Consider the following 21,983-nt stretch of genomic DNA (forward strand, 5'->3'; position numbering starts at 1 on the left):
GTTTTGAAAATACCAATTTGGACGTTTTTGTGAGAAAAACGTCCAAATTCAGATTTATGACTCTTTTTGGACATTTGAGCTCCAAAGTAACCTATGTAACTTCGTAAGTCTATCTGCTTTGAAAATGAGTCTCCACATATCACTGCTAATCAGGTAACTCTCAGCTCCAACTTAGCTCTGCTCCTAGACCATCCTGGCACTATCCAGATATATTTGGGGCACTCGGTGTCATGTCCATAGCATTATCTGGAATCTTGCCAGGTACTTATGACCTGGATTGGCCACTGTTGGGCATAGGATACTGAGCTTGATGGATCTTCAGTCTGTCCCAAAACAGCAATGCTCATGTTCTTATGGATAATGCCACTGAAAATTATTGGCTGTCTCAGTGAGCAGTACTTATTCAGGTAGGAACCGGCTTCAGGTATTTTTGCTTCCTCAATTTGCATCTTTTGTTCTATCCCTCCAGTGCCATTTATAGTCTTATTTAAAAAGGAGAAAGGTAAAACTATGCCTTACGTTTTTCCTTTAGCACTACCAGACCAATCCAGAACCAGTGGGTTGGGTCCATCGACCAAAGGATGGAGACAGAGAAAAATAGTTCTTTGTGACTCACCCCTTAAGGGTATCGTGCAGCCTGGAGTGTTCAGTATTTCAAATAGTATCGATCAATACGGAAGAGGCAACAAAAAATGTCACACCACTTAATATGTACAGTAACAATGGAGGCATATATTCTCTTTTGGCATATATTCTACTGACATACAGATATTTCAATCAGTCGGAGGTGTGTAAAACTGTTCACATTGAAGAATGTTGAAAAACAGGAGGCGTGAAAGCTGGAAGAAAAAAAAAGAGAAATAGGAAAAGTTACCTCATTAGGGGAAATAAAATCAATCAAGGTGTGTTTCTGGACTAGTCTGGTAGGACTACAGGAAAGAAAATGATCAGGTATGACATTATTTTACTTTCATTTTCATCCATACTATTCCAGTCCAGAACTGGTGGAATGCAGCAAAGCAGTATACAAAAAGCGTGGGACCAGAAGATCGAAACAAGAAAGAGGGCAAGCAAAGGCTAAAGCTGGAATTCCTGGAAAGATTTCATAGTATACTAATCCCACCAAGGGAGATATAGAAACCGAATGTCCATGAAGAAAAAGGCAAAAAGAAATACTAAATTACTGGAGGGCAAGAGGTAGAATCCCCAAGATTATTATACATTAGAATTGTGCTGACAGAGATCCAAGATGGCGGTGTAGTGTGTTAACTGCTCCAGATGCGCCAAGACTTTTGACCCGAGTACTGCTGAGGAAGGCTCCAGATCACCGTGAAAATGGGGAAAAGGATAGGAAAGGTTCAAGAGACTCCCTCAACCCCTACTGGGACCAACCTTTAACATCAGACGACTCTGGATCAATTCGGGGCATCGTCTGGTCCCAGACAGGCTTCTACCCCTGCTATCGGTGCTGGTGCATTGGCGTTAGCCAGCAGTGTAGACGGGGTTTCTCTGAGCCCCGTCAAACATGCGGCTCCCCCTCAACCAGGAAGTAACAGCGTGGAAACAAGTCCAGCGGTTCAGGCTCCGAAGGGAGGGGACCTGAACACACAGGCAGGAAACTTGCCCGCGCTGGGAGAGACAACTAGCAATAACAGACTGGAGGAACAGCTTGCAACACGTTTTACCATTGCAGATTGTGAGTACCCTGGAACAGTCTATTAATGCTCCTCTTCCTGTTTTTTTCTGTGGGGTATATGATAAAACCTGCCGTAGTGACAATGGAGTCACTCTGGGACTTGACGTTCAATATACAGTCTTCTTTACAAGTGTTGATAAATAAAAATACTAAAGATATTAAGCTATTATCTGAGGCAGTCCTTATCCAGGCACAGGCCACTGCACAACAATTCTCTGAAGTGGAAAATTTAAAAGGAAAAATTCAAGAATTGGAACTTGTGGGACAAACTTCAATTAAAGAGAAAAATTGTACATTTCAGCGTCTGGAATACCTAGAAAATCAATCTAGGAGACTTAATTTGAGGATAACAAATTTTCCTAGGTCTCCTTTAATTACACCGATACAAATGTTTAAAAGTACTTGGTTGAAGTTTTAGGTATGTCAGGGGATTCATTGCCTCCTATAACATGGGCGCAATATATACAGAGTAATGTTAACATTTTGCCTGGTATTTCTCAACCCCAAGGAAAAGAAGCTATGAATCTAACATCTTTTTTTGGAATCCTCATTAGAGGTGATCACCCAGAGAACTACTGTGGTGGTCTCTTTTGCACTGGAGAATTACCTCTCGCCTTGACTACTGCAACCTACTCCTCACTGGTCTCCCACTTAGCCATCTATCCCCCCTTCAGTCCGTTCAGAACTCAGCTGCACGCCTTATCTTCCGCCTGGACCGATACACTCATATCACCCCTCTCCTCAAGTCACTTCACTGGCTTCCGATCAGGTACTGCATTCAGTTCAAGCTTCTGCTACTAACCTACAAATGCACTCGATCTGCAGCCCCTCCTTACCTCTCAACCCTCATCTCCCCTTACGTTCCTACCCGTAACCTCCGCTCTCAGGACAAATTCCTTCTTTCAGTACCCTTCTCCACCACCGCCAACTCCAGGCTCCGCCCTTTCTGCCTTGCTTCACCCCATGCGTGGAACGGACTCCCTGAGCCCATACGCCAGGCCCCCTCCCTGCCCATCTTCAAATCATTGCTCAAAGCCCACCTCTTCAATGTCGCCTTCGGCACCTAACCACTACACCTCTACTCAGGAAATCTAGACTGCCCCAACTTGACATTTCATTCTTTAGATTGTAAGCTCCTTTGAGCAGGGACCGTCCTTCTTTGTTAACTTGTACAGCGCTGCGTAACCCTAGTAGCGCTCTAGAAATGTTAAGTAGTAGTAGTAGTCTCTTTTGCACTGGAGATGGACCAAGATGCAGTACTAAAACTTTCCTTTCGTCATTTGGATTCTTTATTCTTGGGATCTAAAATAAGAATTTACCCAGACTTGTCTAGAGAGACACAGAAACGGCATAAAGACTTTTTGGCCCTACGCCCAAGGACTTTGGCATCAGGTGCAAATTTTTTACTTAAATTTCCTTATATATGTAGGATATTATTTCAATCTAAACAATTTCAATTCTTTGACCCCAAGCATTTAGAAGATTTTTTGTTAGTGAAAGAAGAGGTTAATGTAATAGTCCAGTCACAGATGTAACACTGCGTGATAGATTGGAGTAAGCTATCTGTGAGGCATTAATATATTATTTAATTTTCCAGATTACTGGCTGAGTTGGGATTCCGCTCCAGCCGTGCTATGATTTTTCTTTCTCTTGGTTCTAATTTACCTGTAATAATAATGGACGATAGTAGAGATAAAAATTTCTGTATACGAGTACTTTATATATTTTTTTTTCTCTCTTATTTTTATTCTTGTATGAATTTTCTAATTTTCCGTATTGTCACTTTAAAGAGTTGTATAATACAAAATTTAATAAAAATGTTAAACATTTAGAATTGTGCTAACAGACAGCGGTTCTGTTGGAATTCCTCACAGCTGATTTCCCTTTGGTCGTGGGAGGAGCCAGCATTCATAGTGCACTGGTCCCCTTGACATGCCAGGACACCAACCGGGCACCCTAGGGGGCACTGCAGTGGACTTAAGAAATTGCTCCCAGGAACATAGCTCTCTTACCTTGTGTGCTGAGCCCCCCCCAACCCCCCCCCAAAACCCACTACCCACCACTACCATAGTCCTTATGGGTGAAAGGGGGTACCTAGATGTGGGTACAGTGGGATTGTGGTGGGTTTTGGAGGGCTCACATTTACCACCACAAGTATAACAGGTAGGGGGGTATGGGTCTGGGTCCATCTGCCTGAAGTGCACTGCACCCACTAAAACTGCTCCAGGGACCTGCATACTGCTGTGATGGACCTGAGTATGACATTCATCCATCTCCTTTCTAACTGAGTACATCTCGCCTTCGTCGCTGTCGTCGTACTTCTCCTACTCTTCTCCGTACTCTCTTGCTGCTTCTCCTGCTCTCCGCTGGGGACATTAATCCCAATCCTGGTCCTCCACATCAGCTCTCATCCTATTTGTGCAGGTCTCACCGTGATATCTCCAATCTAATTTCTGTTCCTCTCCTCCCCCCTCCTTCCCTGCCTTTCTCTTGCACTCTGTGGAATGCCCGCTCTGTCTGTAACAAACTTTCCTACATCCATGGCCTCTTTATCTCTCGTACTCTCCATCTGCTTGCCCTAACTGAAACTTGGCTTTACCCTGAAGACTCTGCTTCAGTCGCGGCCCTATGCCATGGAGGTTATCTTTTCTCCAATACTCCTCGCCCGGTTGGCCACGTAGGTAGTGTTGGGCTACTACTTTCACCCTCTTGTAGATTTCAACCTCTTCTTCTACCTCAGTCTCACAGTTTTTCTTCCTTCGAAGTCCACTCCATCCGTCTATTTGCTACTCTGCCTCTCCGAGTAGCAGTCATTTATCGACCCCCTGATAAGTCCCTTTCTTCCTTTCTCACTGCCTTTGATGCTTGGATTTCCTTCTTTCTCAAACCTTCATCTCCTTCCCTCATTCTTGGGGATTTTAACATTCATGCTAATGATCCCTCTGACTCTTATGCTTCACAGTTCCTTGCTTTAACATCCTCTTTCAATCTTCAACTGTGCTCCACTGCCCCCACTCACCAGAATGGCCACGGTCTTGATCTTACCTTCTTCTCAAACTGCTCACGCTCCAGTTTCTGTGCCTCAACTCTTCCCCTCTCTGACCATCATTTGATAACTTTCACACTTAAACACCCTCCTCCCCAGTCCCATCCAATCTTAACCAATACATTTAGGAATCTTCAGGCTATTGACCCTTCTACTTTGTCCTCTAACATTTCAAATCTCCTCTCTACCACTATGTTATCCAAGTCTGTCAATGAGGCTGTCTCTTCCTATAATACTATTCTGTCCTCTGCTCTGGATACTCTCGCTCCTCTCATTCCCCGTTCTGTAAAATGTACCAAACCACAGCCTTTGCTGACCTCTAGAATCCGCTACCTACGTTCCTGTGCCCGCTTTGCAGAACACCTTTGGCTGAAATCCCGTGCCCATGCTGACTTCATACATTTCAAATTCTTGCTGATCTCCTTCCAGTCTGCTCTTTTACTTGCCAAACAGGACTATTATATCCAGTTGACAAATTCTCTTGGCTCAAACCCTCAATGTCTCTTTGCCACACTGAACTCTCTCCTCAAAGTGCCTTCACCCCCAACTCCCCCTTCACTTTCTCCCCAGATTCTGACTGAGTTCTTTCATCATAAGGTTCACAAGATTAAACTTGAATTCTCAACCAGGTCACTTCCAACTCTCCTTCCCTTAGTCCATTCTCTCAACTCTCCAACCCCTGCCCTTAGTCCATGCTCTCAACCCTCCAACCCCTGCCTCCTTTTCTTCCTTTTCTGAAATCACTGAAGAGGAAACTACACATCTTCTTTCCTCCTCAAAACTAACTACCTGTTCCTTTGATCCTATTCCCTCTCTCCTACTGTCATCCCTTTTATCTGTCATATCCTTAATCTTTCAGTGTCCACTGTGACTGCTCCTGATGCCTTCAAACATGCTGTAGTCACACCACTCCTTAAAAAACCTTCATTAGACCCTACCTGTCCTTCCAACTATTGCCCCATCTCCCTCCTCCCTTTCCTATCCAAGATACTTGAATGTGCTGTTCATCGCCGTTGCCTTGACTTTCTTTCATCTCAAGCTATTCTTGATCCACTTCAATCTGGCTTTCACCCCCTTCATTCAACTGAAACAGTGCTTGCTAAAGTCTCCAATGATCTGTTCCTGGCCAGATCCAAAGGTCTATATTCTATCCTCATCCTTCTCGATCTATCTGCTGCTTTTGACACTGTTGATCACTGCCTACTCCTTGATACGCTAGATTTCAGGACTCTGTTCTTTCCTGGTTTTCTTCTTATCTCTCCCAGCGTACCTTTAGTGTATACTCTAGTGGATCCTCCTCTACTTCTATCCCACTTTCGGTTGGTGTACCTCAGGGATCCGTCCTGGGACCTCTTCTTTTCTCCATCTATACTTCTTCCCTTGGTACTCTGATCTCATCCCATGACTTTCAATATCATCTTTACGCTGATGACTCCCAGATCTACCTCTCCACACCAGAAATCTCAGCAGGAATCCAGGCCAAAGTATCAGCCTGCCTGTTTGACATTGCTGCCTGGATGTCTCAGTGCCATCTGAAACTAAACATGACCAAGACTGAGTTTCTCATCTTTCCCCCTAAACCAACCTCTCCTCCTCCCCCATTCTCTATTTCTGTGGATAACAATCTCATCCTTCCTGTCTCATCAGCTCGTAACCTTGGGGTCATCTTCGACTCCTCCCTCTCCTTCTCTGCACATATTCAGCAGACTGCTAAAACCTGTTGTTTCTTTCTCTATACATAAGTACATAAGTAGTGCCATACTGGGAAAGACCAAAGGTCCATCTAGCCCAGCATCCTGTCACCGACAGTGGCCAATCCAGGTCAAGGGCACCTGGCACGCTCCCCAAACGTAAAAACATTCCAGACAAGTTATACCTAAAAATGAGGAATTTTTCCAGTCCATTTAATAGCGGTCTATGGACTTGTCCTTTAGGAATCTATCTAACCCCTTTTTAAACTCCGTCAAGCTAACCGCCCGTACCACGTTCTCCGGCAATGAATTCCAGAATATCAGAAAAATTCACCATTTCCTTTCTGAGCACACTACCAGAACCCTCATCCACACTCTTATCACCTCTCGCTTAGACTATTGCAACTTGCTTCTCACAGGTCTCCCACTTAGCCATCTCTCTCCTCTTCAATCTGTTCAAAATTCTGCTGCACGACTAATATTCCGCCAGTGTCGTTATGCTCATATTAGCCCTCTCCTCAAGTCACTTCACTGGCTTCCTATCCGTTTCCGCATACAGTTCAAACTCCTCTTATTGACCTATAAGTGCATTCACTCTGCAGCTCCTCAGTATCTCTCCACTCTCATCTCTCCCTACATTCCTCCCCGGGAACTCCGTTCACTGGGTAAATCTCTCTTATCTGCATCATTCTCCTCCACTGCTAACTCCAGACTCCGTTCCTTTTTATCTTGCTGCACCATATGCCTGGAATAGACTTCCTGAGCTGGTACGTCAAGCTCCATCTCTGGCAGTCTTCAAATCTAAGCTAAAAACCCACCTTTTTGATGCAGCTTTTAACTCCTAACCCTTATTCACTTGTTCAGAACCCTTATTTTATCATCCTCACTTTAATATTCCCTTATCTCTTGTTTGTCCTGTTTGTCTGTCCTAATTAGATTGTGAGCTCTGTCGAGCAGGGACTGTCTCTTCATGTTCAAGTGTACAGCGCTGCGTACGTCTAATAGCGCTTTAGAAATGATAAGTAGTAGTAGTAGAGGCTGGCATAGAGGCTGGCACAAAATATTTTTAAATATTTTTTTGAGGGTGGGAGGGGGTTAGAGACCACTGGGAGAGTAAGGGTTCCCCGATTCTCTCCTGTGGTCATTTGGTCAGTTTGGGCACCTTTTTGTGGCTTGGTCGTAAGAAAAACAGGACCAGGTAAAGTCGTCCAAGTGCTCGTCAGGGACGCCCTTTTTTTCCATTATGGGTCGAGGACACCCATGTCCCACCTTTGCTATGCCTCCGACACGCCCCCGTGAACTTTGGTCATCCCCGCGACGGAAAGCAGTCGGGTATGCCCAAAATCAGCTTTCGATTATGACGATTTGGGTGACCCTGTGAGAAGGACGCCCATCTTCCGATTTCTGTCGAAAGATGGGCGTCCTTCTCTTTCGAAAATAAGCCTGATGGCTGACATTCCCAGCTAAGACCGCAACTCATTTTTAATTTAGAATGAGTTGCATAGCACAGACGTGCATTAAGAACAGCATATCTGGTTAGCCAAACAGCAGACTACTAAAGAGCTAACATACTTCCAGAAAGGACTGCTCTGAGCAGAATTGTAAATGAAATATTGCATAACTTGTAGTTAGTTCTTTAAAATACACAAACTAAAAAAAAAAAAAGGAAAAACAAAGTGGCTGAAGGCAAGAATTTTTCCACCCTTCGTGCCAACTGTTGACCCCAAAAGCACAGGAGAGTGAATATGTTTTTCCAGAGAAAAGTAGAAGAAAGTCTGAACTTACCTCATGAGATAGAACAGTACCTCAAGTAACAGTGCAAACAGTATGTCACATACAGAAGGCAGTATGAAAGCCTTTAGCCTCTTTGACTCTTTAAACTGAGGACCAGAGACGGAATGGTGGGTAGGGGGAGGTGACAGCACCACTGAATGTCACCCTGGCTCCAGACAAGATTTCAACATATCAAAAGGAGCATAAACTGCCCATTATGAACCCCCTGTTCTACTGACATACAGTTACCTACTGATGTGTGAGCTCTGTCATAAGCACCAAGGAGGAACTGCATGGAGACAGAGAAAAATATTGAATATTCTATGGCTGCATGATACCCCTAAGAGGCAAGTCACAAAGAACTAATTTTTTTCTACGTCTCCATCTGCTGGTCGATGAACACAACCCATTTGTTGTAGACTGGTCCAGTATAGACAAAAGGGAATAGGAGTTCTAATACAATAACTACTGCTCAAGTGCTCAAAATCTGAAGAGCTCTGCTTAAATTCTACTATCATTTTTCACTAGGTGGGCTCTTTTACAAAGCACAGTTTATTTTTTGGGCAAAGGCAACTGGACTTTTGTTAGGAATTGCTTGATTTACATGAAGAAAACTCCTCAAGATCTAGACAAGTTAAGCATGATGGGACTAAAGGAGCCCTTCTATGTGTGATACATGGAAATCTGAGAGCAGAATGTTGTCCACAGCACATAAACAGAAATAATTTAGAACATGAGATCCTAAATGTCTATTCACAATTGCAGGATTATTTTACTATTAAAATAAAGACAAGACTTACATTAAGAGAAAAAAGTGGTTCATAATGTATTTCCGAATCTTCTTTTGCTATCTTTTTAAGTTTCAGTGGACACTGGAGATATTTGAAGTTGAATTCAATCTGTGAAGTCAATATGAGCATAATTTTTAATTTCTAGAAATGAGTTGATTATTAGCAAAACTGGATTTCTTTTTAATGTTTATATTCATTATGTTTATTATGTATGTTTTATTGTAAACCGCTTAGACATTTTAGATGCAGCAGTATATAAATAAAAATGAAGTTACTTATCTGGTAAACAGCAATTTACCTAACATATTTTTAGCTGGATTAAAAAAGGTGTTCTGGGCATGTTTAGGACCTCGGGTCAGGGAAGTAAAATAGCATGCACACATTCAATTTTTAGAAAAAAGAAAAGTTATATTTTGTTCCCTTTTGGCTGCTGTACAAATAGCAGTACCAACCTATCTGACTGCTTTTAGCATGAATACTCTATAACTGTTAATTTTCAAAGGGAAACAACATGGATAGTATCCCTTTGGAAAATGGCTGCAATGTACACAGGCTAAAAGCACCTGTGTACATTGTAAACAATGTGGGTTAATCAAAATTGCCTCAAGTGAAGACGGTTGATGATATTAAGAGGATTACAGGATATTGCAGTTGAACTCTGATGACACAACAGTACTTGCAATTGCTAAATTAATGGTAAAAAAGGAAGCCTGATTGATTTTTCTATACTCTGTTACAAACAAGCATGCATAATTAATTTATTATCACAGAAAAGTAATTAAAAAAAGGCGTCTTTTATGAAGTGGCGGTAAGCCCAAGGCAGGCTTACCGCATGCTACAATGGAACTACCGTCGACCCAACATGGCTGGTGGTGGTAGTTCTGGCTGGAGCAAGCACCATTTCCGGCACTCCAGGAAACATTTTTCCCTAGCGCGGTGCTAACCCAGTGGTAATTGGGCATCAGGTTACCGCGAAAGCTCTTATCACCACCTCAGTGTGTGGCGGTAAATGCTCCCCACCGCATGGCCATGCAGTAAGAGTTATCTTACCATGTGGCCATTATTTTTTTTTGGGGGGGGGGGGGCATTTTACCGCCTGCAGTAAAAAGGGCCCCTGCCACTACCACAGGGCCATTTTTCCCCGCAGCTTAGTAAAAGAACCCCTGAGTTAATGTATATAGAAAGTCCAAGAAATCAGAAGTGGAATGTAATGTACTGAGTTAATTCTATTTTTGTAAACTCCATTAATACTTTTTGTACAAGGCAGGATACCAAGTATTAAAATCAAATCAAATGAATCCACAAAGTCTACTTTTCACAAGGTAATGTTCTGCAGTATAAAGAGTATATTTAAAAGGAATTTCCTTACATAAAACAGGATTTCATGCATAAAATGGGATTTTTGAAAGTTGCCCATCACATCTGTGGATATAATTATGTACATACAGCCAATGCATGTATAAACATGCCCATATATTCCTGTGCACAGTACTATTGCATTACCCAAAGAAATTAAAATAGCTACTGTACTTAAATGTACTTGTGTTGAAGTGGGATTTGAACCTGGGTCCCTTAGTTCTCAGCCCACTACAGTAAACATCAGGCTACTCTTCAGCTCTGCATGGTGGTCTATTAAGAAGTTAATTTTTAAAAGATTTTAGTACCATAAACATATATAGTGTCTGAAGCTGTCATAGACCCCATTATCCCTTGTTAGTTTCACATTTGGGAGAGGGAGGGAGGGAGGCAGCAACCACTGGGAGATTAAAGAAGTGACTTGCCTTAATCACTCTAATGGACAGCTGCTCAATCAAAGCATCTTTCCGTAACCTCAACATGCCAAGCTCCAGGTCTAAATAACACCATCCATCTTTTTGGACACAGACATCCCTTTCCCTTCTGAAATTGAAGTTGGATGCCCCTATTTTGGTCCCTCCCTAGTTTCATCCAAAACATACCGAGACCACGAACTGCACTTGTAGATGTCCATATTCTGGCTTTATAAAATCGGGATTTGGACACCAATGCAATATTGATGAGTAAATGCCAGTTTTCAGACGTCCAGAATACAAAGAGAGTTTCTAAAAGAAGGGCCTCCTTATCCCACAACTCTATGAGTGTTGCAATAATTTAGTTAAGCTCAATTTAAAATGTATCAATACAATGACATAAACATTGTCCACTTACAGAGAAGTCTTGACTTTTCTTGTCCCCTGGAGACTCAACCATACATTTGTCTAGGAGGAACTTGGGAAGTCAAAATAACAAGATTAATATGTATATATGAATAAAGGTAACTATTTCAAGTTGATGAAATTGAATAAATATTGCTGAAACAGAGGTTTGTGTTGTTACCTTGCTAAAAATAAAAGAAGCTAAGACAGCAAATACAGTAGCTAACTGGAGATGGTTCCTCTACAAGAAAGAGAAATTAGGTCTTACCTGCTAATTTTCTTTCCTTGTGGCTCTCCAGACCCATCCCAATGAGTAAGTACATACTCTCCTACCAGCAGATGAAGACTGAGAACTACAGGATCTATGATATTACCCTATAGGGGTCCTGTGCAGCCAGCATTTCTATTGAACAAGCAAGAAGTATCCACCCAAAAGCCTTTGATAAGCCAGACAGCCCACCCGCTAAAATAGAAACAAGCTACAAGCATAGCAGGGGATATATTCTCAACACATTCCTTCCACTGGGGCTTCTCAATACAGATGAAATAAGAGGAGGGACAACCAATTTATTAAAAAAAATTATAATCCACTATATTCTAAATATTCAATGCAGGTAACAACTAACATGCATGATCAAAAGAAACAGTAAACAAGCTATTAAAACTATACGTAAAAATCATAAGTACATACGTTAATAAGCATTGCCATACTGGGACAGACTGAAGGTCCATCAAGCTAAGTATCCTATTTCCAACAGTGACTGATCCAGTTCACAAGAACATGCCAAGATTCCAAAATGGTAAAAGATTTTATACTGTTTATCCCAGGAATAAGCAGTGGATTTTCCCAAGTCTATGTTAATAACAGTTTATGGACTTTTCTTTTAGGAACTTGTCCAAACCTTTTTTAAACCCTGCTAAGCTAACTGCCTTTACCACATTCTCAGGCAACAAATTTCAGAGTTTAATTACCCATTGAGGGGGTCCTCTTACAAAGGCACGCTAGCATTTTTAATCCTCTAGGTGTCTCTAGCGTTTAATGATGGGCCCTTTTACAGAGCAGCGGTAAGCTCAATGCAGGCAGACCGCTTGCTCTTCCGGGACTATCGCTGGACCAACGTGGCTGCCGGAGGTAGTCCCGCCCTGAGCACGTGCCATTTCTGTGAGAAAAAGAAAACCCCTGGAAATGGCTTGCGTGGCAATAAACCGGTGGTAATCGGGCATCGCTACGTGCTGCCCAGTTACCGTTGGGTTAGAGCGGGAGCCACCACAATGGATGACAGTAAGGGCTCCCTGTCGCATGGCCATGCGGTAACAGTTCTCTCATCGCATGGCCATGTGCTGGGGGCTTTTTTATCCGTTTGGTAAAAAATACCCTGGCGCGCAAGGAAAAAAAAGGACCCCTGAGTGAAGAAATACCTTTTCCAATTTGTTTTACATTTACTATTTAATAGATTCATTGCATTCCCCTAGTGCTTGTGGTTTTGGAAACAGTACACAAGCAGTTACCATCTACCTGTTCCACTTCACTCGGTATTTTATAGAGCTCTATCATATCCCTCCTCAGCTATCTCTTCTCCAAGTTGAAGAGCCGTAGCCTCTTTAGCCTTTCCTCATAGAAGTTGTCCCATCCCCTTTACCATTTCTGTCTCCCTTCACTGTACCTTTTCTAATTCTCCTATACTTTTTTTTAAATGCGGTTACCAGAATTACATAGCATTCATGATGCAGTCGCACCATAGAGTGATACATAGTAACACAGTAAATGATGGCAGATAAAATCCTGTACGGTCCATCTAGTCTGCCCAACAAGATAAACTTATTTTACATGGTATGTGATACTTTATATTGTATGTATACCCGAGTTTGATTTGTCCTTGCCATTCTCAGGGCACAGACCATAGAAGTCTAACCAGCACTGTTCTTGTACTAAACGTTCTGAAGCTAATGTCGAAGCCCCTTAAAAGTTACACTCCCGCGAAGGGGCGGAGCCAACCGTATTTTCGAAAAAGATAGTCGTCCATCTTTTCTTTCGATAATACGGTTGGGGCCGCCCAAATGTCAGAGATGGCCAGGTTTGAGATGGCTGGCATCGGTTTTTGCCCATAATGGAAACCGATGGCGCCCATCTCAAAAACGAACAAATCCAAGGCATTGGGTTGTGGGAGGAGCCAGCATTTGTAGTGCATTGGTCCCCCTCACATGCCAGGACACAAACCGGGCACCCTAGGAGGCACTTCTAAAAAGTAAAAAAAAAATTTAAATAGCTCCCAGGTGCATAGCTCCCTTACTTTGGGTGCTAAGCCCCCCAACCCCCCCCCCCCCCAAACCTACTCCCCACAACTATACACCACTACCATAGCCCTACATGTGGGTACAGTGGGTTTGTGGTGGGTTTTGAAGGGCTCCCATTTTTCACCACAAGTGTAACAGGTAGGGGGGGTTTGGCCTGGGTCCGCCTGCCTGAAGTCCACTGCACCCACTAAAACTGCTCCAGGGACCTGTATACTGCTGTGATGGACCTGAGTATGACATTTGAGGCTGGCATAGAGGGTGGCAAAAAAAGATTTTAAAGGTTTTTTTGATGGTGGGAGGGGAGTTAGTTACCACTGGGGGAGTCAGGGGAGGTGATCCCCGATTCCCTCCGGTGGTCATCTGGTCAGTTCGGGCACTTTTTTGGGACTTGGACCTGAAAAAAAAGAGACCAAATAAAGTGGACCAAATTCTCCTCAAGGCCGGCTTTCTTTTTTCCATTATCGGGAGAAGCCGGCCATCTCAACGCACGCCCCGTCCCGCTTTCGCTACCATGCCGACACGCCCCCTTGAACTTTCACCGGCCCCGCAATGGAACGCAGTTGAAGCTGGCCAAAATCGGCTTTCGATTATTCCAATTTGGCCGGATTCAGGAGATCACCGGCCATTTCCCGATTTGTGTCGGAAGATGGCCAGCGATCTCTTTCAAAAATAAGCTGGATAGTTTACCAGCAGTACCACGAGACTGGACACTGGACATTACATATGGACCTGCTATAAGATAAGTAATGCAACACCTTGCAGCTGATAATTTTAAATGAACAGTGACTGGCACTTGTTGTAAGCTGAATACAGCTGGTTTTTGGCAGTTGGGAAAGGAAGGGTCCAGTGCTATGATGGAATGAAGATTGTTGTGCTATATGCTGGTTCTGTGACAAACGGAGGTGTTTGGCTCTTCAATATACACTGAGCACTACAATAATTTTTTAAAAATTAAAAAATGTTTTAAATAATTTAAAATATTAGTAGTGAATAATTAGTAATTGAATAACTGGTATGCAATTGTAAATAACTTCATTTTAAGTTAATACCAGATAGAAAGATTAGAACCCTAAGAAGTTAAATTAAATTTTAACTGCCAGACACTCAACCATTCTTCTAACTTTTAGAGATCCCTTCTCATTGTTTCTATTCTCTCCAGGGTATCCATTCTATTGGCTATCTTCGTGTCATTTGCGAAAAGGCAAACCTTTCCTTCCAACCCTTCAGCAATATCTCCCACAAATATATTAAACAGAATCAGCCCCAGCATTGACCTCTGTGGAACTCTACTGCTCACCTTCCTTTCCTCCGAGCGGATTCCATTTACCACCACCCTCTGCCACCTGTCGGTCAACCAGATTCCTATCCAGTTCACCAGTTTTGGTCCTAAGTTCAGCCCTTTCAGCTTATTCACGAGTATTCTGTGGGGGTTGGATCAAAGGCTTTGCTGAAATCCAAGTATATTACATCTAGCACACGTCCTTCATCCAGTTCTTTGGTCACCCAGTCAAAAAAGACAATAAGATTTGTTTGCAAAGATTTTCCTTTGGTAAAGCCATGTTGCCTCTGGTCCTGTAACCCGTTGGTTCTTTCAGCAGTGACTCCATTATTTTTCCTACCACCGACGTGAGACTTACAGTTCTATACTTTCCCACTTCTTCTCTTTCTCCAATTTTGTGAAGAGGGACCACATCCGCTCATCTCCAATCTCGCAGAACCTCTCCCATCTCTAAAGATCTATTAAATAAATCTTTAAGAGGTCCCACCAGGACCTCTCTGAGCTCCCTCAGTATCCTGGGATGTATCCCATCCGACCCCATAGCTTTGTCCAGATTCTCAAGCTGTTTATAAACTCTTTCTTCCGTAAACGGTGCAGTATCCACTCCATTCACAGATATTTCCTCGGCAACCAACCGCGATCCTTCTCCAGAATTTTTCTCCATGAACACCGAAGAGAAGTAATTATTTAGCACATTCGCTTTATCCTCATCACTCTCCACATAGCCATTCTCATTATCTTTCAGTCTTGCAATCCCATTCCTATCTTTTCTCCTTTCTCCAATATATCTGAAAAAAGTCGTTAACTCTCTATAAATCTATACCCATTTTTTCTTCCACTTGCGCTTTCGCTAGCCATATTTCCACTTCACTTCTTTGAGCTTAATCTGACAATCTTTCCTATGATCCTCTCGTTGTGTTCTTTTGTATTTCTTGAACAAAGCCTTTTTGTATTTCTTGAACAAAGCAGTGGGACCGGATGGGATCCACTCTAGGATATTGAGGGAGCTCAGAGAGGTTCTGGCGGGTCCTCTTAAAGATTTGTTTATTAAATCCTTGCAGACGGGAGAGGTTCCGTGAGATTGGAGAACAGCGGAGGTGGTCCCTCTTCACAAAAGTGGTGATAGGGAAGAAGCTGGAAACTACAGGCCGGTAAGCCTCACTTCAATTATTGGAAAAGTAATGGAAGCGATGCTGAAGGAAAGGATAGTGAATTTCTTGGAAGCAAATAAGTTGCAAGATCCACTACAACATGGTTTTACCAAAGGGAAATCGTGCCAAATGAATCTCATTGAATTCTTTGACTGGGTGACCAGAGCAGGTGGAGGGAAGAGGGGTTGGTGGTTCGGAGGCGAGAATAGGGGAGGGCAGACTTGTATGGTCTGTGCCAGAGCCGGTGATGGGAAGCGGGACAGGTGGTTGGGAGGCGGGAAAAACTGCTGGGCAGACTTGTACAGTCTGGGCCCTGGGAGAGACAGGTGCAAATCAAGGTAAGGTATACACATGAGTTTGTCTTGGGCAGACTGGATGGACCATGCAGGTCTTTTTCTGCCGTCATCTACTATGTTACTATGTTACTATCAAGGACGTGCTATGGACGTAATCTACTTAGATTTCAGTAAAGCTTTTGACATGGTTCCCCACAGGAGGCTCTTGAATAAACTAGACGGGCTGAAGATAGGACCCGAAGTGGTGAACTGGATTAGGAACTGGTTGACGGGCAGACGCCAGAGGGTGGTGATAAATGGAGTTCGCTTGGAGGAGAGAAAGGTGAGTAGTGGAGTGCCTCAGGGATCGGTGCTGGGGCCGATTCTATTCAATATATTTGTGAGTGATATTGCCGAAGGGTTAGAAGGTAAAGTTTGCCTATTTGCTGATGACACCAAGATTTGCAACAGAGTGGACACTCCGGAGGGAGTGGAAAGCATGAAAAAAGATCTGCGGAAGCTAGAAGAATGGTCTAACGTTTGGCAATTAAAATTCAATGCGAAGAAATGCAAAGTGATGCACTTAGGGAGTAGAAATCCACGGGAGACGTATGTGTTAGGTGGTGAGAGTCTGATAGGTACGGATGGGGAGAGGGATCTTGGGGTGATAGTATCTGAGGACCTGAAGGCGACGAAACAGTGTGACAAGAGGGTGGCCGTAGCTAAAAGATTGCTAGGCTGTATAGAGAGAGGTGTGACCAGCAGAAGAAAAGAGGTTTTAATACCCCTGTATAAGACATTGGTGAGGCCCCACCTAGAGTATTGTGTTCAGTTTTGGAGGCTGTATCTTGTGAAGGATGTAAAAAAAATGGAAGCAGTGCAAAGTAAAAGCTACGAGAATGGTATGGGATTTGCGTTACAAGACGTATGAGGAGAGACTTGTTGACCCGAACATGTATACCCTGGAGGAAAGAAGAAACAGGGGTGATATGATACAGACGTTCAAATATTTGAAAGGTATGAATCCGCAAACGAACCTTTTCCGGAGATGGGAAGGCGGTAGAACGAGAGGACATGAAATGAGATTGAAGGGGGGCAGACTCAAGAAAAATGTCAGGAAGTATTTTTTTCACAGAGAGAGTGGTGGATGCATGGAATGCCCTCCCGCGGGAGGTGGTGGAGAGGAAAACGGTAACGGAAGTCAAACATGCGTGGAATAAACATAAAGGAATCCTGCTCAGGAAGGAATCCCCAGAAGCTTAGCCGGTGGTGGGAGGCAGGGCTGGTTGTTGGGAGGTGGGGATAGTGCTGGGCAGACTTATACGGTCTGTGCCCTGAAAAAGACAGGTACAAATCAAGGTAAGGTATACACAAAAAATGGCACATGTGAGTTTATCTTGTTGGGCAGACTGGGTGGACCGTGCAGGTCTTTTTCTGCCGTCATCTACTATGTTACTATGTTTCTTTTTTTTAAACAAAGCCTCTTTTGCTCTTATTTTTTCAGCTACTTGTTTTGAGAACCATATAGGCTTCCTGTTTCTCTTGTTTTTGTTTACTTTTCTTGTATAAAGATCAGTTGCCATATTTATAGCAGCCTTTAGCTTTGACCACTGATTTTCCACTTCTCCTATGCCTTCCCATGCCAACAGCTCCTTCTTCAGGTATTCCCCCATTTTATCAAAATCAGTACGTCTGAAATCCAGTACTTTGAGTTTTGTGCATCTACATATGGTGTGTTGATCACTATTACATAGGTGGGCACCCACTCAGATATTGGAAACACTTCCTCCATTCATGAGCACTAGATCCAGCATTGACCCTTCCCTCGTGGGTTCCGTCATCATTTATCTGAGCAAGCCACTTTGATAGGCATCCATAATCTCCATACTTCTTTCTAATTCTGCAGACAGGACATTCCAGTTCACATCAGACAAGTTGAAATCTCCTAACCTTCCCTTTCATACCAATCTATTGAATATCTTCTATCAGATGCTTGTCTAGCTTCTCCATTTGTGCTGGAGGTCTGCAGATAACCCCTGTGTGGATACAGGTTCCATCCTCTCTTTCCAGGATGATCCATAAAGCTTCTTCCTTTCCCCAGGTTCCCTGCATTTCAGCCACTCTGATATTGCCTCTCACATACAGAGCCACTTCTCCACCTCTTCGGCCCTATCTTTCCTAAAAGGATTATAGCCCGGTATGGTCACATCCCATGCACGGGAATCATTAAACCATGTCTTGAACTTTTTTACCTAGACTACGAGCATTTGTGCTCATTGCTTTCCATGTGCTTAGTGAGTTTAGATGGGTTTCTATATTTAGATGGCCTTTCCCTCTGCCATCATGTTTATTCTGGGGGTGACTTTCTGAATTCCCTTGTTTCCTTTTGTCACCCCACCCTCTAGTTTAAATGTCTAGAAGCATATCGTCTGAATTTCTCCCCAAGGATCCTTTTTCCTGTCACAGAAAGATGTAGCCCATCAGTACAGTAGAGCCTGCTATTTTTCCACATATTATCCCATGCTCCTATGTATCTAAAACCTTCTTCTTTACACCAAGACTCTCAAGCCACTTATTGAATTCCACTGTTTTGCATAGTCTTTCCTCTCCCTTCCCCCATGTAGGAATTACTTCAGAAAAAGCCACAGTCCAAACCAAAGATTTCAGTCCCTACCCAAGTTTCTGGAATGCTCTCTATGATATAAATTTGCTATTGTTGGCCAGGTCATTTGTCCCCAGGTGAATTACAACATCAGTATTTGAAGCCTTGCTCTCTTCTCGGAACACTGTCAGTATTTGGTCAGTACATCTGGTAGCTGAAGATTCTGGAAGGCATTTCACTAGATTGGTACCCTTGAACTGTGTTCCTAAATGAATCCCTCTGATAATGGAGTCTCCGAGCAGTAAGAATTTTAGGTAGGCCGGCGAGGGGCATGCCGAGCAGCCGCACATAACATGGCGGCTGCTGCCCAGCAGCTCCAGCGTCAGAGCGACCCTTCCTTTCCGGCTTCCCCATCGGCGATTGAGATGACGCGGCAGGAGACCCCCTTGCCGTTGGTTGGGAAGCTGGAAGGGGCAGGGCTACAGGGGAAAGCATAAAAGCTGCCAACGAGGGCTAGGGAGCCTCTTGTTGGCAGTGAGCGGCGCGGGAGTTTCAATCGTGGTATTGGCCGGCTATCAGATCAGCTGATTTCCCTCCCTTTTTTTTATTTTCTCCGTTTCTCACAAAAGCTAGTCATTTCTCTTTCCTTGTTCGCGATCGCGGTGTAGTGGTGTCGTGCCTTTTTTAAAATTTTGTTTTTTCCACAGAGCCGGCCATCTCGCAATCATCACGGGCAGAGAGCGGCGCGGGTAAAACTTTTCTGCTTTTCACCAATCTTTTATTATTTGGGGGATGTTTCTGGGTTGTGCTACATTCATTGCCTCTGGTTCCACCACAGTATTTCTTTTTTCAGCATCATAATGATGCAATGCAGCAAAAAAATTTGATAGGGGCAAAGGTTGGGAGGGCGGGTGCTTCTGTGTCACAGATCTTAGGGGTCCTTTTGCTAAGCCGTGTAGGCACCTACGGGTGCCAAATACGCACCAATTTGGAGTTACCTTCCAGCTGGCCCGGGTGGTAATTTCATTTTTTACGTGCATCCGAAAAATTATTTTTATTTTCTGATGTGCTGCAAAAACGGTCAGTAATCGACATTTGGCGCGTGTAGATCATTACCGCCCTCTTACCGTGTGAGACCTTACCACTAAGTCAATGGGTGGCGGTAAGGTCTCAGACCCAAAATAGACATGTGCCAATTTTTTATTTTGCAGCACATCTATTTTCAGCAAACATTTTTAAAAAGGCATTTTTTACAGGCACACTGAAAAATGGATCTGCGCATGCCCAAAACACACGCCTACACTAGTGCAGGCCATTTTTCAGCGTACCTTTGTAAAAGGACCCCATGGAGGGGCATAATCAAACGCGAACGCCTATCTCCATGGGCGTCTATGTCCAAAAACGGGTACATGAAGAGGCGGGACAGACCGTATTTTCGAAAAAAATGGACGTCTATCTTTTTTTCGATAATACGGTTTGTATGGACCAAATGCCATGGATTTGTTCGTTTCTGAGCTGGACATTTGTTTTTTTTTAGCGATAATGGAAACTAAAAACGCCCAGCTCAAAAATGTCCTAATCCGAGCCATTTGGTCATGGGAGGGGCCAGGATTCGTAGTACACTGGCCCCCCTGATATGCCAGGACACCAACTGGGCACCCTAAAGGTCAGTGCGGTGGACTTCAGAAAAAGCTCCCACATGTATAGCTCCCTTACCACAGGTGCTGAGTACCCAACCTCCCTCCCCCAAAACCCACTACCCACAAATGTACAACACTACCATAGCTCTTAGGGGTGAAGGGGGCACCTACATTTGCGTACAGTGGGTTTTGGAGGGCTCCCATTTATCAACACAAGTGTTACAGGTAGGGGGGGATGGGCCTAGGTCCACCTGCCTAAAGTGCACTGCGGTACCCACTAAAAGTGCTCCAGGGACCTGCATACACGTAGGCCTCTAGGACTTGCTGCTGCTATATAACATTGGCACACCAGTTGACACCTGAAGGTTAATCTCTCCGAAAACGTCCTTTATTTGAATAAGCACGCTTACTCACAGTTAACTGCAGATCAGAGGTTGTGCCCCACTGGCAACGAGTCTCCCTGGTAATGAGATGAGCAGTAGGTCAGAGCTGGCAGAATGCTGTACAATGCCCTCTTTCAGCCACATTCAAGGGAAGAACTAAGTTCTATAACGTGGCTAACACGTGAAAGGGATCTAAAACTGGCTTACAAAAATGGCCACTACCTCATGGACTATCGGAAACAAAACTGGACACACTCTGACCCAGTTAGCAGGGGGAAAAGCACCATTGGAGTACAGCCTACCAACTACCAACATCGTGAGCATTTGCCACAAGCTAGTGGAATCACGGATCCCAATACCCTACACCCATCACAATGCATTGCTGATGTGACTCTGCAGTGCGCATAACAGAAAAGGTGTCACACTCACCCGAGAGCCACATCAGAACCAGGGAAAGGCTGTCACAGGATAGAACACATTCTGCTGTCATGGAGGTGGGTACGGCATTTGAAGCTGGCATAGAGGCTGGAAAAAAAGTTTTTAAAGTGGCATTTTTTTTGGCGGGAGAGGGTTAGTGACCACTGGGGGAGTCCGGGGAGGTCATCCCCAATTCCCTCCAGTGGTCATCTGGGCAGTTGGGGCACTTTTTTGGGACTTGTTCGTGAAAAAAAAGGGTCCAAAAAAACCGCCTTTTTTCGATTATCAGCTAAAGACGCCCATCTCTCCTCGGCTGATAACCACGCCCCAGTCCCGCCTTCACCACGCCCCCGTCAACTTTACCCGTTTCCGCGACGGATTGCCATTGGAAACGCCCAAAATCGGCTTTTGATTATACCGATTTGGGCGCCCACGGGAGAAAGACGCCCATCTCCCAATTTGGGTCGAAATATAGGCGTTTTTCTCTTTCGAAAATAAGCAGGTTAGTCTACCAGAGCCTACTGTGACCCATCTATTCCTCTGTTGCTTAATTCTCTGTAGCAGTGGTAGCGGTAAATTGACTGGGAATTGAGTAATTCTGGATGCTTCTTTAATTGTAACTAATTCCTTCTTGAGTTTGTTGATCTCATCTTTCAAAGCTGATATTTGGAGATAGATAGGACAAGCTCTAAGGTTCCAGACAGTTTGCCTTATGATTAAAGCAGAATATGTATTGCACTGAATTCAGTTTTCTTCTCCATTCCTTTCCT

At 43.8% G+C, this 21,983-nt stretch overlaps 1 protein-coding gene across 1 annotated transcript in view; it reads right to left on the bottom strand.

Annotated features, from left to right (window-relative positions):
• TRPA1 (transient receptor potential cation channel subfamily A member 1) overlaps nt 1-21,983 on the bottom strand; it is a 197,215-nt gene that overhangs the window by 57,485 nt on the left and 117,747 nt on the right. The window contains 2 exon segments of the mRNA XM_030190171.1: nt 9,007-9,105; nt 11,185-11,244. Of these exon segments, the coding sequence (XP_030046031.1) occupies nt 9,007-9,105; nt 11,185-11,244 (159 nt within the window).

This window comes from Microcaecilia unicolor, chromosome 1 (genome assembly GCF_901765095.1).
Source record: "Microcaecilia unicolor chromosome 1, aMicUni1.1, whole genome shotgun sequence".
Taxonomy (NCBI): Eukaryota; Metazoa; Chordata; class Amphibia; order Gymnophiona; family Siphonopidae; genus Microcaecilia; species Microcaecilia unicolor.